A 26,754-nucleotide genomic window follows, 5' to 3' on the forward strand; every position below is an offset into this window, starting at 1 on the left:
CTAAGAACTATCCTCGTTATCTTCCCCCGCTTCTGAATGGTTGGAGCCAGAATCAGAGTCAGATTCAGAGTTGGAGTATGTGTCTGATGAACCAGAAGTAGTTGTTGCTGAAATGTCCTGTTCACCCCCCTCATATTCTTCTTCGCCTTTTTGTGTATAGTCGGCATGCCCTGGATGAAGAATACCAGCGTGCTGGTAACATTTATGACAGAAGCACAACCCTTGACACGTATCGCAGCCCCAATACAGCCCATAGATGCGCTACAAATCGAGGTTAGCTGATGTTTCTGTGAATGATGCCAAGTACTAACCGATAAGCAATAGTCACAGTAGGAATCCCCCTGCTGCACCCCTGTCTTTGACGCAGCTTTTGACTTCGTCCCTGCTTCCTCAGGGGTGTCGTCGCTGTTTCCCGTGTCTGTTGAACCGCGACTATCCAGTACTGACACAACATCTGGATTACTTCTGTGATATTGAGAAATTCTCAGTGGAGTCCACATCTCTTCCCCAAGTTTGACTATCACATCTCTCTTAGCCCCATGCTCAATAAGAAGTCTCACAACATCAGCACTTAGTGACAGCTCTCCCACATTTTCTGGCTTGAGAAGTGGTAAGCCGTAGCGAGGTGCCCAACAAAGAGGTGTCCATCCATCAATATCTGTGACATCAACATCCAACTTGGCACCCATGAGTGAGATGATCTTCTTGACAACTTGGAGTTTTCCTGTTTGGGCAGCCCAGTGTAGCGGCGTACGTCCTTGTTTATCTTTGGCATGTATGTCGCCCCCTCGCTCCAGGATAGCTTCGAAGTTGGCCAAACTGTTACAAGCCGCCAAATGTATAGGCATGCGGCCCATGTCATCCTTTACATCAACCGTAGCGTTTTCTTGGTCAAGAACGAGGCTGATGATAGAAGGCAGACTTCCGAGAGCAGCTGAGTTAATCGCATAGCGCCAAATACCAGCTTTGACAGTAACGTCTGCATGTTGAGATAAAAGGTAGCGGACTATGTTCTCATGTTCTAAAGCGTCGATTGGACCCTGAGAAAGAAATAGGGCTTGCAAAGGCGTGCCCAAGAAGTCTTCAGTTGCATTCACGTTGGCACCATGCTCAACAAGGAATTTGATGATATCAAATCGACCTGCTCTGCAAGCTTGATGTAGAGGTGAACCGTGATGTGGGCATAGTGAGTTGATGTTAGCTCCGCGGTTGACCATGAACTTCACCTTCTCAAAGTCACAGTCTGCGTATACGTGAAGGGGAGTAGGTCTCTCTCCAGTCCCAATCTCAATGTCTGCTCCAGCATTGACTAGCCGCTTGAGGTCTTGGATCTTAAGATCGCGATAGTGAAGGGCTCCTAGGCTATCATTCGCTGTCGCGTTCAGATCAATCCTTGAAGGGAATTCCAAGATAGTCGAAAGGGTTCCGCCAAATATTGCAATGTGAACGATTGACCTCCCTGTCTCCTTGTCTCTTCCACTCATTTCCGCTCCAGCTTCAGCCAACATCTGAACGATTCCATGATGACCTTGGAATGTAGCGCACATGAGAGGAGTCCAGCCCTTGAGCCAATCGTTAAAAGGCTCATCAACTCCAAAACCATACTCAAGATCAACAGTCGCCCCGTACTCAAGAAGTACCTCCACAGCATCCTGGTGACCAAAGCATGCAGCGTATGTGAGGGGAGTGAATCCACGGGAGAAACCAACGTTGGGGTTTGCATCTTTTTCGAGTAACAGGCGGGCTATCTTGGGCTGCTCAAGCGCAGAGCAAAGTGGCGCCTGGTTCTCTTTATAGGCTATGTTCGGATCAGCGCCTGCTTCCAGGAGCATTTCGACCGCATTGTACTGTTTCATTATGACTGCATATTGTAGTGGTGTCCACATGTCATCGCTGGCCAGGTTGACGTCAGCTGCATGGTCTATCAGCATTCTCAAGGCTTTGTCTCTTTGGACAGATTCGCCCGCTGGTTTGTTTGCGTATGAGCATATTAGAGTGGTAAGCGGAGTGCTACCCTCACCGTCCTTATAGTTGACGTCTAGTTTGAGCTCCAGAAGTCTCTTCAGCATACCGAGCCCAGCTTCCCATAGCTCGGACCCGACGCTCGTGACTGAGAGAGGCTTCTTAAGGACTTTAGTCAAGGAATCAGCTCCAGCATCGAGAAGCATATTGAGGATATCGACGCGGGCATGAGTAACTGCCCAATGCAAGGGAGGTCCAGACGGCCCAGGGATGTTTGGATTGGCTCTGTAGTCTAGAAGTAGCCTGATGCACTTCATGAAACCGTCATCAGTCGCCGCATGCAAAGGCGTCCACTGATCATCCCCAGTGTGAGAATCTGAGATGCCCATATTTGGGTCTGCACCTTTCTCCAATAGCAGTTTCACTGTGCTGTGGTTACCGCCAAGCACTGCGAGATATAAGGGAGTGAAGTTTGACTCGGAAGCACAGTCGATGTTGACCTGTGACTCCTCCAGAATGGCTTTGACAGTTTCAATATGACCTTCAAGGGCGGCCTTGTGAAGTGGGTTTCTTCCAGACAGGCTCGTGTACTCCACATTGGCGCCATGCTTTAACAGAATTCGGACTGTACTTGTATACCCATGGCACGCTGCCTGGTATAGAGGGGATGCTTGCATGGATATCTCGTTTCTCCAATCGACATCTGGATCTGCGGGACATCCAAGGCTGAGTATTCTTTCGGCAAATCCCGCTAGACCCAGATTGGCAGCCCGATAGATCAAAACAGGCGGCCACTGAAAATTGTCAGGTATCTTCCCCTTGGCCTCTATCTTTGCCAGCAGGACATTCATCAGCCCCTCATTGCCAGAGGAGCTTGCGGCCTTGAGCACATCCCATGTCTCGTCTGGCGTAAAGTCGTATTCACGAAGAAGATCCTCAACCACTTGTTTCTGTCCTCTGCTCGCTGCTTCGATAAGACCTCGTAACGCATCATCACTACCTAGCGGCTCGACCACATTAGGGAGGCCAAGCCCGGCAAAGATTGGGAACAGAGACTGGAAGCAAGGAGAGCGTCTGGTGGTAGGGTTAGATAGACACCACTGGGCTTTGGCCAGGGTCTGAACCAGGTCCTTTTTCGATGACAAGGTGGATATGTCTGGAAGAGGGGAGCTGAGAGAATAGTGATGTGCCCATGCCTGAATAGCATATGAGGTAAGGTTTGTCCGGTCTGGGAAGGGTGGTGTCTCGAAGGTTGCTGAGTCTGTCACTGCAAAGGTCTCTCTGACATACTCTTGAACAGCATCTCTGGATAGGTAGTCCAGACACATGCTTTGAATGACATGATGAGCTTTGCCTTTAATCTTGTTCCACAGACAATCCTTATCTTCCGCGTTTTGAGTTGAAGCATCACCATTGACCATGATTTCGTGGAAGCATGGGTGTTTGAACCTCACCTCGTTGTGATCTACCTCAAGAATACCAGTCAAGTCCTTCTCAATCTTTTCAACGAGCCGGTCAACGGCCATGAAACTTGGAGACACTTTATTACCTTCCCTTTCGTCTGAGAACCAGAGAACAGTGGCAAGCTCCCATATAGTGAGTGGTCTGACGGCATATAGGAGCCAGGAGAAAAGACACTCGAGGGACTTCGGGTCGGTGTTTTGCTTCAGCACTGCATTCAGGACAGATACCATAGCCTTATCTCCCTCCGCCACATGTTTTGGAAGGCCCAATAAGCCAATAGCATCATCAGTTGACATCTCATCGGGCCATTCTTCTCGAATTCTGAGCTGTTCACATAAAATGTGGCGCACCGGAGGATCTAGCTTTTCCATGAACCGCAGCTCCACGTGGATCTGCTCTTCTCTGAAAGTCAGATCCCCCCTTGAGCCTATTAGTGCTTGAATGTCGTTTTCGAAGCCATCCGCATCAAGGTCTCCAAACTCTCCGGGAGATATATCAATAGGCACACAAAAAGGACCAGACAGCTCTTCACTCAGAGCACCCGGCTCATGACTTGTAACCACAATCTTCCAGGGAGTCTCATCATTGTAATACTTGTCAGTGATGTGATCCAAAAACCTTTTTCGTGAGCCTTTTGTGCACTCGTCGAAGTGATTGATAACAATCATGGTCTGCTCGACTTCCGCTGAGATTCTTAACATCTCAAAGAACTGAATCAGGTCTGTCTCAGTCCATCCCCTCTCGTTCTCGATCTGGCTGCACAGTCGATTGATAGCAGGTCCGAGTTTCGGGTGATGATTACAAATTTGGGCCAAGAAAGTAGCTATCATGTCCCGAATACTATCGGCACGCACGTCGAATCTATCGAAAGAGAAGAAGAGAACGTTTGCACGTCGTTTCGCCTTTGTCGCCTCGTCCTCGAGTGCATAGAACACGCTTTCGGCCACATCCCTAACCCGGTGGCTACCGTGGAGATAGAGTATTTGAGGACAAGGACTGTTCAGCCAGGATTGATAAGCAGGCAGATCGGCCAAGGGGTTGGGCTGAACCTTGTTTCGAAGTGGATAGATTGGAGATGCTAGAGCAAGCAGCTTTCTCTCTTGGGCGAACTGTCGTGTTCCGATGGACTCTTTCGGCTCCCGCACATCTGATAAGGCACTTAGTAATACTCATAAAGCGATGAACCAGTCTCTTGAACATACCTGGCTCTATCTTTGCAAGATACTGCGTAAGAGGAGAATAGTCCGTCCCGGTTGGTGCTGTCAATCTTCTCTCCTGTGGTATACCCAACGTCGCAGAGTAAGCGTCGAAACTCTGATCTGAAGTCAGTCTCGGGTTATACGGGACTGCATCTGGTGTAGAACCACTCACTCCACTGCCATCTTCTCCATGAGAGTGCAAATTTATTATCCAGCTTCGCAGTGCGATATGTGATGTTACGAAGAGCCCATTCACTTGCATGATGGCTTTGGTGATCCCTGATATGGATGTTAATGAAGGGCGCGGCTTTCCGGAGTCCTGAGAGTAGTTTATATAGAGAAAGTTAGCTAGCCGCGTTTCCAAGTCGGCTGTGTCTCTCTGGCGGTGGGGACAGCCATTGAAGATCTATAGTCTGTTAGGGAGTTTAGGCTATAAAACAGACATCGTTTACTCACCAGAACTCGTGTCATCTCCGATATGTCTTGCCATGAGCTCCTGTCAAGGAAAGCTGTAATGAGAGCCTAAGCTTGGTTAGTATAAGTTACACAATTCTCAGCATGTCAAGAGGCCTCGGAACCTACGTCTTTAACGATAGCACCTGCGATATCATGACTGATGAAGTATATCAGACGTTTCTATATATAGATCTCCATGTTAGACTGAAAACCGCATCAGATTGATGAGCTATCCCGAACCTTGATCTCGCCCGCACGCTTTGACCGTAGCCCGTTGAGCAATCTCAAGGCAACCCGATGGATTGCCTCTCGGGACTTATGACCAGAGAAGAGTTCGGAAGAGTCATAATCGAATCGAAACACCCGGCAGCTACTGTGAGCGTTCTTGGGCTTCTCCCAGCCTTCCTCGGCGTATTTGGTGACCCAGGCTGAGCTTCCAGATCCAGGGCTCGGCCCAAAGTCTTTGTCAGTCCAGTTTGCATACACTCCAGGTATAGCAATGAAACTGTAGATCATCAGTATCAGAAGTCTGGAGTTATCTCGATACTTACTCTATAAGTCTTGCTTCAGTAGCCTGATCACTTGTGTCACTGTCTGGCGGCGACTCTTGCCATACAAGGTGTAAGACTTCACCCTTGGTGTCAGCTACTGTCGGTTGAGTAAGCTCGAAGTTCGGGGCTTCATCTCTGATGTTTCCACATCTCTCTTCAATCTGCTTGTTTGAGTTCTCGGTACTGTCGATATGCTCAACTTGTCTCTCGTCTTGATGCTGCACAGATGAACGTCGAGATAGGACCTCATCGCCCGAGGAGGACCCGGAAACGGATTCCGAGTCAGACATGTCAGATTTGGCAGTGTTTCTCAAAAAGTTCACCAAGGTCCCAAGAATGCCTCCCTGACTTTCATCCGACTTTCCGCAGAGAAATAATCCTGGTCAGCGAAAACTGTCTTATCTCCGTGCTTACCGGAATGTGGAGACTCACCGTCACTGTAATAGACATGGGTAGGGCTTGAAATGATTCACATAGTAGTTAGTGTAGGTATGTTAGCCGCCGATAGTGCAACGGTACACATGACAGGAAGCATTCGTGGTTAAGCTGGAAGTCTATTCGAAGGAGCAGGCGAATAAAATCCCTCACGGCACTCGGGCCCGTGCGTGCATAATTCTACTGCCCTAAACTACTACGATCTGCCGAGGCCTGTCAAGCTGAACCTCGTGCCCCCCCAATATTCTTCAGAGGCTTATCAAACTCGATCTCCACAAACTCATCCAAGTCTAGTGACTCCAGGTTCTCGATATCGTAAGCCTTGCGAAGCTTGTTTGTAGGCGGTGAAGTCGGGTCAAATAGGACAGGATCATCGCGCGGCGTAGACCCAACCAATCCTCCCAGCACTGTTTTCCAATCCCCACTAGCATTGATAGTGACTTTGCACTCAAACTCCTCCTCCTCGTCGCCCCTGTCAAGCAAAATAGCAAAGCGCATAAATCTCGGTGTGCCCGAACCGACTAACTTGTTCTCGAAAAGGATCCACTGTGCACCCACTTGCTTGCCGTAGTCATTGCAGAGAAAACCCCCTGCTACTCTAGCTGCGTCGTTTCTTGTTTGGCTGACCGTCTTCTCCCATTTGGCCGAGCTCTCGACGCTGACGAACTGGCTGGCTCCAGCCGATAGTCCATAGCCGATAGTTTTGGATACTTCGGCAGATGTTGCTAACATGGAGACACTTCCATGAGGTGCTATCTTTGCTATCTGGGGTGCTGAGCTTCCTGGATTGCTGCTCTTGAACTCGAACTTGACTTGAGCTTCGCGGATACGCCGGGATTTCTTGGTTGTGTCGAGATGAAGATCATAAATAAGCAAGGTCGCGTTGTTTCCGTCTGGTGACAAGTAGCCATGGATTATCTCGCGTGAAAAGCACTGTACTTGAGTTATTCCTTGCCGCTCAGTGATTGTCGATCGTTGAAAGGGTGCTGCTGGGTCATTGCGGGTATGAAACTCGTTGTTTTTCCCTGCGGATATATTGAGGCCGATGCTGAAGGAGGTTGCATCTAGCTGGGCGTCTATGTCGAAGAACTCATTGTTTTCATCGCTATTATCGTAGTAGTCTTCTTTCTCAGTATCAGTCATCTTGGCAGAAGGTCATCCGATGCTCGTTAAACCTCGGCATGGTGAGTTTAGTCGTGCATTTTATGCTCATATTTGGCAGTCAGTTTCGTGGCTCGTAAATCTCCAAACTGTATTCGCGATACTAGCCGCATATGCTGACCGCTCGGCCAGGTCCAAACTCCAAAGACCTTTTGCTATAAACATCCTTACAAGGCTGCACAATCCGTGGCAGCTTAAATGGGCCCCGGTAGTGACGTGGCCCCTGCAGGGCGGAACCTAGAGGCCCTATCACAAGCACCAGAATAGACCCTGGAGACTAGGGTGGGGGGGGGGGGGCATTTCAGAGTCCCTAGATTCTGCCTTGGTCAAAGCGTGACATACGAGGGTCGAATTATCTCCTTGCTTGGTGTAGTCTATGATGGTAGGAAGAGGCTTGAGCAGTTCTCAAGGTCTCTGAACAACAAGTAAGATATCCAAGATGTCCTCAGCCCGGAAAATGAGCACAGCAATCCAGTATTACAAACCCCACAATGCAGAGCCAGATCATGACCTTGTCGAAGCAGACACAGACGCAGCGTCCAAAGTTGGCGATGTGTCTAGCGAAGACAGTGGCAGCGAGGATGAAGATGGAGATGAGGAGAGTGAGAGAGTCTCAGTGAAGGACATGCTCACTCAAGTCCTCAGAGAAATTCGCGATGAAGAACTCGACCTCACCGACAGTCAGAAACTCGCTGCTTTCGTGACCCATCGGGGACCAAACCTCGCCCGCCAGACTAGAGACAGAGACCAGCCGACAGCTCTTCACATCATAGCCAAGGAAGACAAAAAGTTACTTCCTAACCTGGATGAAAAAATGGAGCCCCTCATCAAATTCCTCTGCCAACAGAAGAACTACCTCGAGATCAAAGACCGTTCGGGGTGCACATCACTGTTCCTTGCAATCGAGCAGCGAAAGAAATCACTAGTGCAGTGGATGTGCGAGGCTCATCCTGACATAAGCAGCATCATCTCCATCGTCGGAAGCAGGGGCATGAATTGTCTTCATATCGGCATTCACAAGAGGATCAAGTTCCTTGATCTACTCATAGAGAAAGCGAAGCCTGAGGTTTTGGCAGCAAAAGATGACAATGGGAACACCCCGCTTCATCTTGCTGTTGACTATGAAAACTGCAAGAGAGAACAGCTACAGTATGTGAAGATGATGCTAGACAAGGGCGATCGGGCGATATTCAACAGCACAAACGGCGACTTCAACAAGGCAAATCTCTCTCCTTATAGGTGTCATAAAGAAAGTGTCAGAAAGGGTAGAAAGAAACTGGCAGAAGAAGCAGAGAAGCCTGGTAAAGAAGCAGAATCTGTTCCAAATTGTGGCATGTCGTCATCTGTGCCATCTATCTTATCGCCTAACAGCTCCATGCGACATGAGATGCGGGATAGCGTACAAGTCGATCACCGAACCAAGTATGGAGGCAGTATTACCATCCAGCCGTCTGTGCCCATTGCCTCACCGGCTCCAAGTATTGTTCCAGATGCTGGAGAAAACAGCAAAAAGAAGACAACTGGTGAATCAGGTACAAACAAGTCCAAGAAGGGCAAAAAGAGTGGCAGCAAATCAGATCCAGTGGATGAGACCATTGTGAAGGGAGTTGAACGGTTGCTCAAGCTGCACTATTTGAGATCACGGGATTGCACTGACGCAATGGAGATCCTGTATGGAAAGAATACACCCTCGGGTAAGTCTAAGATTTCCTCTGAATATTACTCATGGATTGAATTGTGTTTGACATGTCGTAGACAAGGAGCTTAGCTTTGACCTCTCTGGCATGATGCATCCAGATGAAACCCTCACTCAGAAGGGACTTACTAATCTTCTGCGCAACATCAATTTCGAGGACACTCTACAATACGTTTGGATCCCTAGAATCACGGTTGAGGAGCCACAGCAGAGTAAGTCGAGAACCTCCATGCGCAAACAAATCAAGCCCGTACCAGATGGGGCTGGGAGGTCGGACTTGGTGCATGTATTCAACCAGCTCCGCAACAAGGGCGTTGAGACGGTTCTACGCGTGTTTGTACAAGACTCTGATCCCAATTCCCCATCGCACAGTGATGAGGCCATTGAGAAGGCGCTCCAAGGCATGGGCGTTGAGGTTTGGGACTGGAACAAGACAGACTTGTGCACCGAAGTCATTGTCAATGTCGCTCCCAAGGCACGTGAGATTCATCTCTATTGGAGCGGCAATAATGCTGTCCTCAGAGGCTGGAGCGAGCCTGGCGGGTTAGCAAAGTTAACCGAACTGGGGCTTGTCAAACTTCATATCCAGCAAGTGAGTCTTGCCTAGTTGACATCATATGGCGGTATACTAACAGCAAAAGGGCCTTGAATCTTCCGTCCGAACTGAATACAATGTGAACGAGTTCCAGGACAGAATGAAGCTACTTTGTCCTAAAGTCGAAGTCGAATTAGAGTGGCCAAATGCGCACCGAAAACGAACTGATAAGACCCCAGCTCGCGCTGAAGAAGTCCCAGAGCATACTACCAAGCACGAGTGGATCCAGTGTATGACAGACTTCAGAAAGCTGGTCTTTGAAGCTGAGGCAAATTATCCCATGGCCCCTGGCACTAAGATCAGCGAGATGATCGAACCAATCCAGGTTGCCATTATTGATGATGGAGTTGACATAAAGGATCTTGACTACGATTTTACTGGTGGTAGAAGCTTTTGCATACGTTCTGAGCATCGAGGTCTTCTCGATCCATATTACATGTCTCGAACTGGTCACGGAACTATCATGGCGAAGAATATCCATCTCATGTGTCCGCATGCATCTCTCTTCATATTGAGACTTGAGGATACTCCCTCAGAAGATGGGACCAAGCTCAATATCACCGCCAGAAGTGCTGCAAAGGTATGTCAACTGGAACATGATGGACAACAGTAACTAACACCACTAGGCCATCCGTGCAGCAATAGTCCAAGGAGTCCAAATCATTTCCATGTCTTGGACCATCGACCCACCAAAGGATGACAGAGAAAGACAAGACCTCGAGAACGCCGTCATCGAGGCTGCCAACGCCAACATCCTCATGTTCTGCTCGGCGAGCGACAAGGGAGCCCACGACGTCCCAACATATCCCTCGAAAGCAGCAACAGGCAAGATCTTCACCATCGGCGCTGCAAACTCTTCAGGTGCAAGCGTAGACTACGTCGGTAATACCTCGGGTCTCAGCTACACTTTTCCCGGTGATAAAGTCGAAGTCGACAGCGGTCCAAGCAGAAAAACTCCCCCGGAGATCGTGGACGGGTCATCTGTCGCGACTGCATTAGCAGCTGGTCTCGCAGCCCTGATTCTCTACTGTATCCAGGTTAGAGTATTCCTTGCTAAGGATTCTGAGAAGCAGAGGGCTCGTGAAGCTTATAGGAAGGTGAAACAGCATGATTGGATGGTAAAGGCATTTGATACGATTGAGACTACAAAGGAGAGTAATCACAAGTTCCTCAAGGTCTGGGAGGTATTTGGAAAATGTGTTGAGCAGAAAGAGCAGACGCCACCAGGAGAATGGCTCCAGTTGGTGGCTGATGTCGGAACGAGGTTGTGTGTTAGGATTTACTAAGTATATGATATTGACTGACAAGATCAGCATATTTTAGGCCGTAAAATATCTCAATGAGATCAATCTGCTCTGCCCTGTGATCCTAAGTGGGTACTAACGCTTAATTGTCCTGATTAGGCAGGTCTAAATGCTGCGGCTCTCATACTGATCCTCTCCCACCAGCCCATAACTGGACAAGTCAGGCAAGGTTTTCTTCATTGGGCTAGAAGACAAAGCTCGAAGGCATCAATTAAGGTCCTATGGGGTGTTCTCAGGTTCTCAATCCCATGAGTCTCGATTGTGTTGGCGGTGCAGCCAATCGCTGTAGTCAGAGGAGTTGCCAAGAATGGTTTAGCTTGGTCTCTTGCTGACATGTGCGCTGCGCGCCTTAGTAAAGACATCCAATGCCAGAATCGACCAGACTAGACATAAATGCGGCCGAGACCTGCAGATACTCCATCTTCAATTACTCTTCACCTCAGACCCTTCATCAGAGCTTACTTCGCACATTGAATATCTTCTCTTCCTCAGAGCCAACTGCCATCGCCATGCCAACCTTTCAAGAGATAGCAGCAGCTTCAGTGCAGTCGCGAAGCCGCATTCGTCATCACGTCTACCAAACACCTCTCATCCCTGCCAAGAAGGTCGGCCGCGATCTCAAAGCCAATGTCCTGTTCAAAGCTGAGAACTTCCAGCTCACGGGATCTTTCAAAGTCCGAGGCGCCATGTCCAAACTTTCAGCAGCAGGGCAAGGTCGATTGATCACTGCTTCATCTGGCAACCACGGCATCGGCTGTGCTTTGGCATCGCAGACTCTATCCAAGGATCTCACTGTTGTCCTTCCCGAGATTGTCATTCCCGCCAAGCTCAATGCTATCAAGTCGTATGGCGTCGAAGTGATTCTGCATGGCGCTGAGGCTGGTCTCTCGGAGCAACACGCCCAGCAGCTTGCAGCATCGGGTGATTATACTTACGTATCGCCATATAACGACCCTGATATCATTGCTGGTCAGGGTACGATTGGCCTTGAACTTCTTGAGCAGTGTGACCATATCGATAACATCTTCATCTCCCTGGGCGGCGGAGGTCTTATCAGTGGCATCGGATCCGTCCTCAAGGCAAACAATCCAAGCATCAAAGTCTTTGGTGTTTCAGCGGTCAACTCAAAAGCACTAGCTGAGTCGATGGCCGCAGGACACGTTGTCGAAACGGAACATCTTCCCACTTTGGCCGAGGCTGTTGCCGGTGGCATCGATGAGAACACCATAACACTTGGACTGGCAAATGCAGTTGTTGATGAACTTATTGACTGTAGTGAGGACGATATCAAGGAAGCATTGAAGGAGCTTGCTTGGTCCGAGAGTATGATTGTTGAAGGTTCCGCAGCTTTGGCTCTTGCTGGCTTCAACAAGGTCGCATTAAAACTAGCCGGGCAAACAAGTGTTGTGCTCCTCTGCGGGTCGAATTACGATCAATCCGCAATCGCCAAGATAATCTCTTCGCCATAAACAAGCCAAAGGAATGAATTTTGATCTTTTATCGCAGCCTGTTGTTCTAGTTATCGTCTTGCGTTAATGTTCTCTTGAGACAATTGGATGGTCAGGACGACGATTACATGTTTGCATACGTAATTGTCCCCCCCTGGCGGTTCTCTCCTTGGTCCAGATCATCCTGGCCCAGTACATCTTAATATAATCTCCTATCTAAAGTAAACCCCTATAATAAATTAGACTTATCTTAGTCATCTTCTTATAGCTAATTTAAATTTTCTTAAAGCCTTAACTGTAAGTGCAAATAGCCCTGTGTTATAGCATTTAAACGCGCAAGGCAGTAGGAGACCGTTTGATGACAGAGAGAGCTAGACTGGATATGGAAACGGGGATGGGAACAGTTGTTCTATGTGGCCTGTGACAAGGGTGATGTGGAACGGGCTACGTAGACAATCCTTTAGAAACCCTCTGGTTGGCGATCTATACGCAGGCAACTAAAGTTTATTTAATCAATTGCAAATTCAAATTTTATTTGCTCATGTGTAAACTTGATCGTAATTGGACTTGACAGAAAAATCATCGTTAAGGAGCCCCTTTTTAGGTAATTAGCCTATTGTTTTAACCATCAGGTGCCCTGACACAAGTGAGCCAGTTATTAATACTGTAACACTTAAAAAGAGAATATTCTCTTTCCATCTCACTCCAACTAAGTGATATTTCTTATCCCTGTGAAAAAAACACCCAAAATAAGGAGCCTGTCGGTCTGGTAAACATCAAATATGAGCATCTTCTCCCCTGTCAAGGTTACCGGCATGCCTGGATATCAGCGCCATTGGCTGATCATGGCCCTCTTCTTTGGTACCTCATCTCTGGTTCAATGGAGCAACTACACCATGTTCAAACAGGATGGCATCACCTTCCTTGAGGGTACTATCTTACTCTGCTCCTTCATTTGCACGTTTCAGCCCATTGTCGGTTCTTGGAATGCCGTCATTGGCCTCTTGGTCATGGCTTTTGGCAATGCAGAAAAGTCCGTATATCCTTACTTCGACGCCAAAGAACCCCTCCCAGAACTCAGGTCCAGAACAGCCCTCGTTATCTTCATGCGCAATGAAGACCCAAGCTCAATATTTGACCGCGTCCTCGAGATGCACAAGAGCTTGTCTCAGATAGGCCGCCTTCAACACTTCAGGTTCGTCTTGCTCAGCGATACGACTCTCCCGGAGGTGATGTGCCTGGAAGACGAAGGCTTCGCGCGCCTCAAAGACCATATCAGCATAGGCACTTATCAAACCCCCTTTTACCGCCGCCGCAGCAAGAACATTGGTTACAAGGGTGGAAATATGTACGACTACGCCGAAAATCACAGCAAAGGCGACGAGTTTTTTGTTCCACTCGACTCGGATAGCGTTATGTCCGGAGACGTGCTGGTTCGTATAGTATCTAGCATGGAGAAGTCCCCTCAAATAGGCATACTCCAGACTGCGTTGACTGGAATGCCAGCAGTGAGTGTTTTTGCACGTCTCATGCAATTCGGCAGCCGCTATTTCCTACCCGTCAACTGCCTCGGTCTTAGCTGGTGGGCCAATGACTGTGCGCTTTTCTGGGGTCATAATGCAATTGTCCGCACCAGGGCTTTCCAGGAGCATTGCAAGCTGCCGGTCCTCCCGGGAAAGCCGCCCCGTGGAGGACACATTATGAGCCACGATATTGTGGAAGCCATGTTCATGCACCGCGCTGGCTACGAATGCCGGCTACTACCGATTACAACTGAGAGTTACGAAGCGTTTCCGCCAACTCTGATTGAAGCCATGAACAGGCATAACCGATGGTCTCAGGGAGACATGCAATATGTTTTCCTGCTCAAGGAGCCAGGACTCAGCCTCATCAATCGCTTCCAGGTGTGTCGGATTCTTGCCAAGTGTCTAAGCCCGATGGCTTGGTTTATCATGACTTTAGCTTTCAATATCAGATTGCGAGTAGGAAACCCTGGTGCCTCTGGAGTTGGTATCACTGTTCTGTCGCAATGGCTCTTTTTCAAACTCTTGCCTAAGACTGCCGCTCTCCTCACTGTTTTGGTAACTCCTTCCGAAATCAAGCGCTATGGTGGCATATTCCGCTTTGTCACCTCTGTCGTCCTAGAGTATCTCATCACGTCAATCGTCTCAACGGCGGTTACTGTCAGCACGACATGGTTTCTCTGTGGCTTGCTTCGGGGCATATCCATTAAATGGGACGCCCAAAATCGCGATCGACTCGGCCTCAGCTGGCGTCATACATTTCGAGTCTTCTGGGTTGAAAACCTAATTGGCCTCGGAGTTATCTGGCTAATGATTACCCAAGATACATCACACAGGCTTCTGTCCTTGATCATTAGCCTCTTTTTTCTAGCTCCCATTACGGTACTTACCGCGTCGCCACGTCTGAGTTGTCTTATTACCCGCCTGCGCCTATTCACAACCCCTGATGAGAATCCAGTATCGCCAGTGCTGTCCCGACTAGTAGCGCCAGGAATCACTACTATGTACAAGGATAAAGCAAAGACAGTGGGAAAAGCTTTATGATAGTTTAATGCTCTAGACATGTTTTATTATAGACTACGTTCCAAGCTAGCCCCACTGTGCTCACGGATTGAAAACCCTAACTGGCTACACGAATATGCATGTTGGTTCAGCTCATTTCTGAAAGGCTGGCAAGTGAGTTCAAGTGAGGGGTCTTAGAGTCCTCTTTTCTGCAGAACATCCTCTCAACTTACCTGCGAATAATCTTCACTTACAATGTCTGTCTGCGGCCCTTGTCACGATGCTATTTGCGACATCTACCCCAAGGTCGAAGCCATCTATCCCGAACGGGAAACTACCGTAACGTACCCTTCATTTGACCCAGGCGCTGGCGGGAAATGCTGGATTTGCATCAAACACGCTGGCTTCTTGGAGCATCACTACCCCGCAGTTTATGAACGATGGCTCAAGCATGAACTACTAGTTACTGTTCAAGCTGATTTCGCTTCTCTCGAGCAAGAGGCACAACCAAGAACTCGTCATAGCTCTTCCAACGAAACTTTGCCATTTGACAGTCGTGGTCGCCAAAACATGGAGGTTCGTCAGCTGATCATATTTCGCAATCATGGAGGCGACGAAAAGTTAGGTTGCCTCGTAGAGCTTAATTTTTACAAGCAAGGGGGTGAGAGCGATCTTGAAATCTCATTATCCTCATTGATTCTAAACAGCTGCAGAAGTTCCACAGACAAGGTTACATGTGGAGGACTTCGCTTCGAACCTTATCAATATTCCTCAAATCCAAGATTGGATAGGTAATTGCAGACAACTAACTACGGCATGCTGCTCATCCCTAAGTGTGGACTGGTATCCCACTCGTCTGCTAGATTTGGCTGGAGATCAGGACACAATAAATGTTGTTCTCACCCAAGAAGAAAGGCCCACCGGGCCGTACATGACACTGAGCCATCGGTGGAGCGACTATAAGTATGAGAAGCTCACTTCTCAGTCGCTTCAGGCGCTCTATAGATACATCGTGTCTGCCACGCGTCTTCCAGCAAGCAATTGAGGTCACGAGATCACTTCAGATCCGTTATCTGTGGATAGACTCCCTTTGCATTATGCAAGATATTGCATGTGGGGACTGGGAGGCGGAAGCCTTGAAGATGGGCGACGTATACGCGAATTCTTTTCTGAACCTGCCGGCTTCATACACAGCTGGCGAAGACGAAAACCCATCAATCTTCTCCCCCGAGTCCTGGAATCACGTCCTCCCCTCTGAGCTCGTCCTGGAGAATGACAAAGAACTACGCAGTAATCTCTTCATTGATGGAGACTTATGGAACGATGAGGTCGGCGAGTCACCGTTGATGGAACGTGGCTGGGTCTTTCAGGAGCGATTTCTAGCACCACGTGTGCTTCACTTTGGAATGCGGCAACTGGCTGGGGAGTGCAACGGCGGAGGCGCACTTCAAATGTTTCCGACTGGCCTACCGCCTCGCTTTGAGGATAACTACAAAAAGGATGTATGTTGGCCCATCATGAGACCGATTAATACATTGAGTTCAGAGGAGTTTTGCAGTCGCTGGCATGACATCGTTACTGCTTACTCGGCTGGTCACCTGACATTCAATACGGATAAGCTGATCGCTTTTGCCGGGATTGCTAAAATTATTCAATCCTTGGGAAGTGATGAGTATATCGCAGGAACATGGAAGAGCACAATCATCGCTGATCTCGCGTGGTGGGTCTATAAAGCCAACGGTCGTCTGCCCTCGGGCCATCAAGCGGCTCATCGCGCCCCTAGCTGGTCATGGCTTTCCTCAGACAGGCAGATATGTTTTCATCCCTACCCATCAGCACACCATAAACAAGAGTACTTTGTCGCGTCATGGAAACTCCGGCAAGAGAGGCAGCCGGGGCTTCGGTGCTTAGTGCAAACGGCATCCTCGAGCTACAAGGGCTTATTCTCCCCGTCGATTCCCCCGAGTGGCATAACATGGAAGTCAAATCCTTTAAGATAGGCAATTTCCAGTTCAATTCCTGTGGAGGGCCAGAAGCTAGTATAAGAAGTATTAAATAGCCTTATTATCGACATTAAATAGTATATACTTTCCATTCTATAAGCGCTAACTGTCTCGCCAGGCCTTTGGATAACCCCCAGAACCTACCAAGATAGAGTTGAAATATCGGTGCAGGTGGTGTTTTCCTAGAATGGTACCTGATTAACTCAAGCTGCACGTGTACTGAAGAGGTTCTGGCTTAGTATGACCAGTTTGGTGTTAGTTTTAGATTCACGTGTCTTAACACAGGTGCCAACCTCGATACAGTATCCTTTGAGTCAATCTAGCAGTAGTGACGTCATGTTTATACTTAATATTGATGGCAACACTGAGGTAGATGCCGTAAATACTCTATGTCTCTTTCGGCTTAAGCTTATCGGGAGGACGATAAAATAAATTACTTAAAGTAGTAGAGGATAATTTGTGTTGTATAGAGTTACTATTCTTACTGCATTTTAATCTCGCTTGATTTGCCTTGTTCTTTTTAAAATTTATAATACAATCTATATAAACCACTTTGTAGAAGACGACGCGCAAGACGCGTGAGGTTTTTCACATACTTAATGTAGTTAGTTAATGACGTAGCTGTATGACTTTTTGTGCAAGAACGGCGCAAATTTATCCGATGTGAGTGGGGGATTATGATTCCCTGGCGCTCACTATTGGCCCTTATCTGCCATGTCTGGATTAGCTAGTGGACAAGTCGGATGGTGATCGACGCAAAAATGACTGCTTTGGGTATCCCGCCTGTTTCCCCTTAGTACCTCATGCCAAAGTTGTAAGGCTAATGTTGTCTTATAGGGTAGTTATATTATCTACAATTGTAGCCAACTTTAATCAATAAGCGTTCTGAGATTTTTCACACCAGGAATGACAGAATAAACATCTATAGACTCTCAAAATACTTAATTAAAACAATAACAATCTTAATTGGGTATCATACTTGTGTTATTATATATATCAGTTTCGATGGTAGCTATACAAAATGGACCACAGTATGCTCTGGCGTAGATCTCTTAGCTGCTCCGAGCTGCTCCTAAACTCTTTCGTTCTTGAATTCGTTGGTTTAACATCTCAGCAAGGGTCTCCGAATGATGAAGGGTCTCAAAGTTGCATGATTCTCCGAGTCTGGTAATATAAAGCGCAGATCAAAGTATAGGACCGAATACCCAAAGACATTGCATGTCGTTGCCCCGGATTTGCAGGATCAAAACAAGGCACGCGAGACCACCAGAATTTTGCCATGGGGCCCCGACACTTTACCCAAACGAGTTCCAATGGAGCGCTTTGCTCCGCTGGACATCTTGGCTACTAAGCTTCTTCTCACCTCCCATCTTACCAGCGCATTTCTTTAATCTCACGTGTTAATCCTGCTTATTGGGTCCAGCGTATGAGGGAGTAAGACTGGGATGGCCAGACATACCGACAGACATGGTCATGTTTCAGAGATTTTGAGGCCATTTCCGGTATTCCCGATACAACCCGATGCACGTTGGAGAGAAACCGGAAGAGTGGAGACGCGTTGGTCGCTACGCGGCAGGATTTGATCACGAGATTGAGTTGAGCGAAACATGGAAAGATCCTGGCCATTTTGGTAGATGTTGGTTGGTACTCCGTTTTTGTTACATAAATCTATTTACTATGGCATGATTCTGAATACAGAGGAACACCCGGGAATGACAATAACCAGACTGCTCTCTCGAGGCTGGTGTTGATACCTTGGGATTGAGCCGCAATTTGGCTAGTGTTGTTTGGGTTAGCGAATATGGCTGGAAGCATCTCGACTATCGTGAAATGCTCCGATGGACCAGGGTGACTTGGAGAGTCATCGTCATATTGAACGTTGAAGCCGCTTACTGACTTTTTGTTCCACCGATGATCGCGATCACAGCCAGTGAAACTCTGATCAACACAAACAACGGCGATCGCATTTTAACTTTATATACAACGTTAACGGCTTGTCTTAACTCAATTTCACTGCTGACAGAAATGGCCCGCAACATTTCAATAGCGACAGGTTCGCCTACCGCTGCCCGGTCAATTGACTCGAGTCTCAAGCCACGGGGTAGCATTGGCCATGCAAGCCATAAACGATCAGTCCTCAATAACATTGCCCGAGATACCCGAGCCTCATCTTCGCCGACAAAATTTTCAGAAACTAATTAACATTGAATCAGAACCTCAATTAGGCATCCGTATTCTTTCAATCTGTCCCACTTAGCACCAACTCCTTTGGTCCTCCTCTTTCACATGGTTCGCCAACGCCCGTTTTCCCCAAAAAGCTCAGACCAAATTCCTGATCTAAAAAACAGGCAGTGAAATAAACATACCGATGATTGGATGAAGCGCTCAAGTGGAGAAATTCAAAGGATGGGCCAAGACTTTCGCGGTTGAATCCCCCCATGGCACAACATGTGGGGTAAGCGGGGAGGACAGAGGAAAAGCTTGGTTTTTAGGGGGAGAAGGGGGAAGAATTTCGGTGCCTAAAGCCACTTTTCTTAGTCTTCTCCGCATGAGATGAAAGCTGGGGATATCTCAGTAATCTCAATCCTTCGTATCTGAGGTCGATATGCCTCATAACAACAGGGCAATCTGACAGGAATTGCAAATCAGTAGCGATTGATGAGTCCGTAGACAAGGCAATGATCTTCAATTGCAGAGAGTAGACCAGCATAAGCAAGCAAAAAGTCCTGCACTGGTCCCACTCTAGTGATGTTGTCCAATAAAACCACCTTCTCCGCGTTGATCCCACGGGGTAGCACACCTCCAACACGCTCTTGGCGCGAGGTGATATCATGCCGGCCAAGACTGTTAACCTGCTGCCTGGGCTTGGCAAGGGTGGACACACTCGGGTTGCCAAGTTTGATCCCAGAGGGTTGCCAACTGCCGTGCTTTAAATTTAAGCTTATATATAATCCAGCCTCAGGTTGCGAAGATCTCGTTGTTGTTCTTGTTTCAGCAGTGTCTCTCTTCTCCTCTTTCTCATTGTCCTGATTGCTCAATTACTGGGACTTTAAACATGGATGACAAGGATATTTCACCCGGCCATGGTGGCTCGTCTTACGATGACAAGACCGTCACGCCTCCGCCTGAGAAGGGTGGTGCTGAGATTCTAGAGCACGCTTCTCAGGGTCGTCGTCAATCCGTCGCTCTCAACATTGTCCAGAACCCCCTGCAGGTACATTCCACTACCTCATCTCAAATTTCTTCCAATTACTCACCCATATCATAGAGCAAAACACAGGATCAAGTCGTCGCTGACGCTCGCGCCTTTGCCGAGTCCAATGGCATGTCCGAGCACGTCGACCTCTTCGGCCGAGCCGCTCTCATCGCTCGTGATCCCGATAGCTTCGAGTCGGTGGACCTTCTCGACGACGAACGCGCTGCCCTCATCTATGAGAGAGACCACAAGTGGCATGGATCCAAGATGCTGTGGTACTCCATTGGTCTTTGCGCTGTTGGTGCTGCTACGCAGGGATGGGATCAGACAGGTGCCAATGGCGCTAACCTCTCGTTCCCCAAAGAGTTTGGTATCGATGGCGAGGGACGCGATGAGTGGATTGTCGGTATCATCAACTCCATCATCTTCCTTACTGCTGGTCTGATGTAAGCTTCACCTCTAATCCACGATATCCTGACCTCATCTGACATTCTGTCTCTAGCGGCGCTTTTATTGTCGACCCTCTCAACCACTACTTCGGCCGACGTGGAGAGATCTTCATTACAGCCTGTTGCTTGGTTGCTACCCCTATCGCTTCAGGTTTCGCGAAGAATTGGCAAGAGCTTTTTGCCATCCGTTTCATCATGGGAATCGGTATTGGTGCGAAGAATGCTACCGTGCCTATCTATTCAGCTGAGATGGCCCCTGCTCGAATTCGAGGTGCCCTCGTCATGTTCTGGCAGCTTTGGGTCGTGATTGGTAAGACGCCTCTCATAGCCCGTTGATCGAATCTCCAAACTAACTATAGCAGGTATCTTTCTCGGTTTCTGCGCCAATGTCATCGTCAAAGATATTGGCGACATCGCCTGGCGTCTCGAACTCGGCTCAGCCTTCATCCCCGCCTTCTTCCTCGCAGCCGGCATCTACTTCTGCCCCGAATCTCCCCGTTGGCTGATGAAGCACGGGCGCATCGCCGATGGCTTCGTCTCCATGTCCAAGCTTCGAGCCCACCCCATCATCGGTGCTCGCGATTACTACTACTCTTACGTCATCTATCACGAGGAGCTTCGCGAGAACGCTGGCGCTGGTTACTTTGCTCGTCTTTGGGACTGCTTCGCTGTTCCCAGAATTCGACGTGCTAACTACGGTGCTAGCACTGTCATGTTGGCCCAGCAGATGTGCGGTATCAATATCATCTCCTTCTACAGTTCCAGTATCTTCCGAGAGGCTGGTTACAGCCACGACGAGGCTCTGTATGCTTCCTTGGGATATGGTGCTATCCAGGTTGTCTTCACCATTCCTACTCTCTTCCTGATTGATACCAAGGGTCGACGATTCTTGACACTGGCTACTTTCCCCTTCATGTGCATCTTCTTGCTGGCAGGTGGCCTCTCCCTTCTCAACGACAGCGACAACCGAGCTGCCAACATTGGTCCCGTCGTTCTCTTCGTCTATCTTTTCACCATCGCTTACTGTCTCGGTGAGGGACCTGTCGCCTTCCAGTATTCGGCTGAGGTCTTCCCCACCATCCAGCGAGAGCAGGGTATGGCTTGGGCTGTCTGCATCAATAACACCTTCGCCGGTGTTCTTGGCCTGACCTTCCCTCGTATGAAGACTGTCATGACACCCACTGGAGCTTTCGGCTTCTATGCCGGGCTTAACCTCATTGCTTGGGGTATGATCTTCTGCTTTGTTCGTGAGACTAAGCAGATGACCCTTGAAGAATTGGATCGTAAGTTTTCTCCACTATAACATCAAGGAAGCACATTTACTAACACGCAGAACAGAGGTCTTCTCCGTTCCTACAAAGAGCTTCTTGTCACATGAGACAAAGGTCTGGCTGCCTTATATCTTCAAGCGCTACGTCCTTCGCAAGAACATTCAACGCCCTCCTCCCATTATTGAGAAGGGCGAGAAGACACTCGCGTAATTGGTGGAATAAATTGGGTCGCTGTCGTCTATACAAGGGGCAAGCATCCTGACTCGGGCGGTGTATAGTCCATAGTGCAATCGAATCATGAAGTAACATTAGATCGCTAAACCGAACCAGCATGATTGCAAAAGTTCGTTCCTGGATAACCGTTTAACCGTGATCACAGCCAGTGGGGAGACACAACTGCAACCCTGTAATTCACAAGGCCTCCAGCCTGATCCTTTGCTGGCACCTCATTAGTCGGCGACACGGAGTTGCTTCTGAAGAGGATACCCCTGCGGATTTTGAGTTCAAGCTGAGCCTCGCCATGAGTTGCGGGTATAGCAGAACCACGTCATGCGACTGTGGACTTGTTGTTTCCTTTAGGAAGGCCAAGTACGAAAATGACGACTAAGCAGAGTCGGCGGGATGATGCCCATCCCACTGCCCCTCCGAGCCGCGCGCGTCGATAATCAATCGTCGACGTGATTGGAGGAATCATGGAAACAATGGGGATCTCGTAATCCTGGTGCTCATATAAGCCATCATGCAAGATCGGCATTGACAAAACTCTATCCTCGATTTGGCCGGGAACATTGTCACGGTATTCCCGACCGAGATTGAGTTATGTAACGTAGGCGAAATACCAGGTGTTCGCATATTCGGTTTGTCGTATAAATGCCCAATGCCCATCTCCACCAATTCATATTTCCAGGAGCACCATCGGTAACCTAACCACCACTGTTTCCTATCTCCAATATGAGGCACTCTTTGTTTTCGCTCGCCGTGCTGGCAAGCTCCGTCATGGGCTATGATCAACTCCTGGGATTCAACGAGAAAGCACAAGTCGAAACCAGAAGCATCGACGAGATCTACAAAGCAGCCTTGAAAGAAGGAGGTACTGTTACCTGCTGGCACGGAGGAGATGCGCCCAACCAGCGAGACAGCCTCAAGCAAGCCTTTGAGAAGCGTTTCCCTGGCATGAAGCTCAACGTCACTGTTGATCTGTCCAAGTACCATGACGCCAGGTTGGATCAGCAGCTCGCCGCTGGTGCAAAGTCGGTTTACGTCGACAGCGTGATCCTGCAGACATTGCATGATTATCCTCGCTGGGCTCAAGAGGGTGCTCTACTCAACTACGCTCCCAAGGGCTTCGACCAGATCGAACATGCATACAAGGACAGCACGGCCTATTGGTATGGTGTATATATCTTGTTCTGGGCTAATGCCTGGAACACTGACAAGCTGCCCGGTATCAAGGCGCCTACCGAGTATAACGATTTCCTTCGGCCCGAATTCAAGAATAAGCTTGCTCTGACCTACCCCAACGACGACGACGCTGTTCTCTATGCCTTTTACCTTATGTAAGCTCGCCATGTCTTTTTCTCTTGACCATCGCTAATGAACATGTAGTATGCAACAGAACGGCGCCTCTTGGTTCGAGGACCTTCTCAAGCAGAACCCTCGCTGGGTCCGCGGTACAGCAACCCCAGGAAGGATCATCCGCACAGAGAACGCCACTGAAGCTGCATACTTCGCTGTCGGCGGACGATTCGGCGAATCCAAGCCTTTAAAGTTCGCCCACCCGAAACAGGGAAAATATGTATCTTGGCCGCAGACCGCAGCTATCCTCAAGGACGCCCCTCACCCCGAGGGGGCCAAGCTTCTTCACAACTACATTCTCAGCGAGGAATACCAGTCCACCATGGGTCTTTGGTCCGTCCGCCGCGATGTGGCCACTCCAGCTGGCTTCCCGGATCTTCGCAACGAGACTGCTACCAATCCGACTGAATTTGCGCGATTCATGAAGGATAGAGTTTTGGTCGAGAGACTTCGATTCTGGTTTGAGGCTCGTATTGGTACCGCCAAGGGTGTCGACCCTATCTATGATCCTATCAACCAGCAGTAGATCAGGCTTCTGGAGTCGCTTTTTCTCTCTTCATTGTTGTTTCGCACCTAGTAGAACTTTTCGTGTACATACTACTCAAGTCAGCTGAGTGAACTCTTAGTTCGAATTTCCACTACATACTTTTTCACAAACAAAAAATAAGCACTTTGGCTTGAGAGCGATGTGTAGGAGAGGTCGATTGAGTGCAGCAGCAGGTATGGGGATGAGGTGATCGACATAGCTCAATTGTAGCATTGGGTTGAGTGTCGCGCCAGAGAGTGCAACAATTACTTTCCTCTCAAACGGGAGCATCGAAATCATTTTGTCGCGCTGCGTATCTTGACTAATAGAAGGTCTCTAGCCAAAGCTGATAATGATTCCAAACACCAGTGCAGCTCGCATGTCTTTCCAATCCGGGCAAGATACAGCCCATCTGCGACGTTTCATTCTTGCACAGCCCGCTCGCCCTCAAAAGTTGCGACAGGTCATTGACCTCGTGATAGAAGCCAAGTCTTGGAACATGACACAGAAAACGTTCTGGAGCTTGGGGTAGCAGTTATGACGCTTTGACGTAGATGGAACCGCCTGTTCTTCAGAGTTAAGCTATAAGCGCCTAATTCTTAAGTTAATACTTAAGCAAAAAGAAAGCTGAATGTGTCACGCCCGAAAAGTGGCGGTGAAACGTTGTCAAAACGGGGCGCCAAGTGGCTGTTTCAGCATCGTGAGACTCCTGGAGTGGAGTGGACTTGGGTTTGGTGGAGAGAATGCCGAGATCTGCCGGCTCGGCACTCGGCCGAAAAGATTGAGTGCACATGGATTCGCATCCAGCAAATAAACTCAATTATGTCTAAGAGCTTACAATAACGCATGAATTGTTTATAAACGATGGGATATGTTTGCATAAACAGAATGCTTGATCATTGCTCACATCTACAAACAACAGCGCATCATTCTTCAGGAATTAAATAGAATAAAGCCACGTTGCCGCGGTATAAGCGATAAATAAACTGCTAATGTCCAGAAGAACAATAACATATATCAATACTTCGCCTTCGCCGACCATACTTCTCCTCTACTCTTGGCCTCTTATTCGCGAAAAGCTGCGCCTACCTGGTACTCTTCGTCTCCGGTTTCATCACCAAAAACACGAACCTATTAGCGCCGATCAAAAGAACATTCTCTCGCAAACAAAGCCATTAAAACTCTTCCCTAAATGCGTGTTAGGCCCAGGGTTGATCTCTATTAATAATACGCGGCGGCCGACATGGGGGAATCACGGGTCTAAAACGTCTTGGTGTTTAGAAACCTCGACACAGGCAGAGAAATCTGAGAAACCAATCGCATTCACAAAAGAAGCCAACAACTCTCCGAAATTGTTAGAGCTGAGAGTTTCACGTGTCAAGTCTTGTGGGTGCAAGGTTAGATCCGTAGGGGAGGGGGAAGGGGCCTGAGCGAAACATGAAACACCAAGAATTTTGAAACATGGGTCAAGACTTGAGACTCGTGAACTGACTTCCTGAGAGGAAAATATGTGGCTGTGAGAGGCGTTGAGACAAATGGAAACAATGACCTGAAGCTGAGGTTGGGGTTCCTCCTGATGCGATTTGATGATCGCTGATGATCAGCGCTGGGGAGGGCATGGCCAGCCGACAACCGAGGAGGTCGATATCAAACATCCAACTTGCGATATAGACGCAAATTTGTATATAAGAGTCGCATCATTCGACATCTTGGAAAATAATCCAACAGCATCTCAATCATCTTCTCTTCTCCTCACTTCCTTTCTAAGAAAGTCTCAAGTTAGCCCTGGCGGCTCAGTTTCAGCAACACAAACTTTAATAATCCTTTTTTGATCTATACAACCTTCAAAATGCATTCTATTGCTATCGTCTCTGCCTTCTTCGCCATGGCTTCTGCCCATGGAGTCGTCCTCTCTGTTGAGGGAGCTAATGGAGTCACCATGCCTGGTCTCAGCAGTAAGTTGCCATCCCATTTGGTACTGCACAACAGAACACTGACAGTGAACAGTTGCTGATGGAACTCCTCGTGATTGCTCGAGCAATCGATGCGGTTCTCAAGCCGACACCTCCATCATTCGTGATCGTGAGATCCGCAGTGGTGAAGCCAGCGCTCTGGGCAGGACCCAGGGCAATGGCCCTGTTGACGCCTCCGTCATGATCTCCAGCTTCTTGGGCAGCGGAAACGCTAATAACGTCCCTACCAACAATGGCACTGAAAGCGCTGCTGGTGTTGAGGACGATCTTTCCAACTTGCCCAAGGGTAACAACCAGGGCAACAACAACAACAACAACCGGAGGCGCCAGTTAGGTAACCTCTTGGGAGGACTCTTTGGCAGTGGCCGTGGAGGCGGTGGCGAGAAGACTGAGACTGCTGAGGAGACTAGCGTTGCTGCTTCTGCTGGAGAGGGTGCTACCAAGGGCTTGCCTACAGCTTCTGATAACGGCGAGGTCACCATGACTTACAGACAGGTACGTCTAATCTATCTTCCTTACGTGTCTTGACTAACTCCCCCAGATCAACCAAGACGGCGCCGGTCCAATGACAGCTGAAATCGACGCTACATCCGGCGGCACCGACCCTGATGCCTTCCAAACCGCAGAGGTGACCCAAGATGTTCCTGGAATCGGTATTCAGGGTCTCTCCCTCGCCACCAACACCGACTTCCCTCTCAAGGTCCAGATGCCCCAGGGTATGACCTGCGAAGGCTCTGTCGGAGGCGCCAACAACGTCTGCATCGTTCGTGTCCGCAACGGCGCCGCTGCTGGTCCTTTCGGTGGCTCTGGTGCTTTCACTCAGTCTGCTGCTTCGCGAAAGCGGGCTATTGCTTTCCGCCTCAAGAAGCGCATGGAGATTGTTCGCTACTAAGTGGTTGATGGATATGTATCAGAGACAATGGTAGCTGGGAAGATGATTGAAGATGGTTGTAGATAGTTAGGGA

The 26,754-nt window shown here is 48.7% G+C and overlaps 9 protein-coding genes; 7 read left to right on the plus strand and 2 right to left on the minus strand.

Annotated features, from left to right (window-relative positions):
* On the minus strand, window positions 1–5,922 carry FFUJ_06660 (related to ankyrin 1; the record flags this gene model as incomplete). XM_023580011.1 has 8 exons in its annotated part: window positions 1–261; window positions 312–4,573; window positions 4,629–4,740; window positions 4,798–5,031; window positions 5,082–5,147; window positions 5,208–5,261; window positions 5,322–5,586; window positions 5,633–5,922. The coding sequence occupies 8 exons, from the start codon at window positions 5,920–5,922 to the stop codon at window positions 1–3; spliced, it is 5,544 nt and encodes a 1,847-aa protein (XP_023432749.1).
* A 361-nt stretch (window positions 5,923–6,283) lies between these two features.
* FFUJ_06661 (uncharacterized protein) lies at window positions 6,284–7,210 on the minus strand (the record flags this gene model as incomplete). Its single annotated transcript, XM_023580012.1, has 1 exon — window positions 6,284–7,210. The coding sequence occupies one exon, from the start codon at window positions 7,208–7,210 to the stop codon at window positions 6,284–6,286; it is 927 nt and encodes a 308-aa protein (XP_023432750.1).
* A 457-nt stretch (window positions 7,211–7,667) lies between these two features.
* Window positions 7,668–10,805, plus strand: FFUJ_06662 (related to microbial serine proteinase; the record flags this gene model as incomplete). XM_023580013.1 has 4 exons in its annotated part: window positions 7,668–8,922; window positions 8,984–9,516; window positions 9,566–10,099; window positions 10,146–10,805. The coding sequence occupies 4 exons, from the start codon at window positions 7,668–7,670 to the stop codon at window positions 10,803–10,805; spliced, it is 2,982 nt and encodes a 993-aa protein (XP_023432751.1).
* Window positions 10,806–11,332: 527 nt separating this feature from the next.
* Window positions 11,333–12,292, plus strand: FFUJ_06663 (SRY1-Not a Serine Racemase of Yeast, threo-3-hydroxyaspartate ammonia-lyase activity; the record flags this gene model as incomplete). The annotated part of the gene is made up of 1 exon (XM_023580014.1): window positions 11,333–12,292. The coding sequence occupies one exon, from the start codon at window positions 11,333–11,335 to the stop codon at window positions 12,290–12,292; it is 960 nt and encodes a 319-aa protein (XP_023432752.1).
* A 761-nt stretch (window positions 12,293–13,053) lies between these two features.
* FFUJ_06664 (uncharacterized protein) lies at window positions 13,054–14,838 on the plus strand (the record flags this gene model as incomplete). The annotated part of the gene is made up of 1 exon (XM_023580015.1): window positions 13,054–14,838. The coding sequence occupies one exon, from the start codon at window positions 13,054–13,056 to the stop codon at window positions 14,836–14,838; it is 1,785 nt and encodes a 594-aa protein (XP_023432753.1).
* A 213-nt stretch (window positions 14,839–15,051) lies between these two features.
* Window positions 15,052–16,796, plus strand: FFUJ_06665 (related to tol protein; the record flags this gene model as incomplete). XM_023580016.1 has 2 exons in its annotated part: window positions 15,052–15,416; window positions 15,782–16,796. The coding sequence occupies 2 exons, from the start codon at window positions 15,052–15,054 to the stop codon at window positions 16,794–16,796; spliced, it is 1,380 nt and encodes a 459-aa protein (XP_023432754.1).
* A 3,058-nt stretch (window positions 16,797–19,854) lies between these two features.
* FFUJ_06666 (related to myo-inositol transport protein ITR1) lies at window positions 19,855–21,925 on the plus strand (the record flags this gene model as incomplete). XM_023580018.1 has 5 exons in its annotated part: window positions 19,855–20,013; window positions 20,068–20,441; window positions 20,498–20,754; window positions 20,807–21,727; window positions 21,783–21,925. The coding sequence occupies 5 exons, from the start codon at window positions 19,855–19,857 to the stop codon at window positions 21,923–21,925; spliced, it is 1,854 nt and encodes a 617-aa protein (XP_023432755.1).
* Window positions 21,926–22,711: 786 nt separating this feature from the next.
* Window positions 22,712–23,816, plus strand: FFUJ_06667 (uncharacterized protein; the record flags this gene model as incomplete). XM_023580019.1 has 2 exons in its annotated part: window positions 22,712–23,271; window positions 23,321–23,816. 2 exons carry the CDS (start codon window positions 22,712–22,714, stop codon window positions 23,814–23,816), a joined length of 1,056 nt encoding a protein of 351 aa, XP_023432756.1.
* A 1,849-nt stretch (window positions 23,817–25,665) lies between these two features.
* On the plus strand, window positions 25,666–26,681 carry FFUJ_06668 (related to gEgh 16 protein; the record flags this gene model as incomplete). XM_023580020.1 has 3 exons in its annotated part: window positions 25,666–25,771; window positions 25,824–26,284; window positions 26,331–26,681. 3 exons carry the CDS (start codon window positions 25,666–25,668, stop codon window positions 26,679–26,681), a joined length of 918 nt encoding a protein of 305 aa, XP_023432757.1.
* Window positions 26,682–26,754: the final 73 nt, after the last annotated feature.

Source organism: Fusarium fujikuroi, chromosome FFUJ_chr06, assembly GCF_900079805.1.
Source record: "Fusarium fujikuroi IMI 58289 draft genome, chromosome FFUJ_chr06".
Classification (NCBI taxonomy): domain Eukaryota; kingdom Fungi; phylum Ascomycota; class Sordariomycetes; order Hypocreales; family Nectriaceae; genus Fusarium; species Fusarium fujikuroi.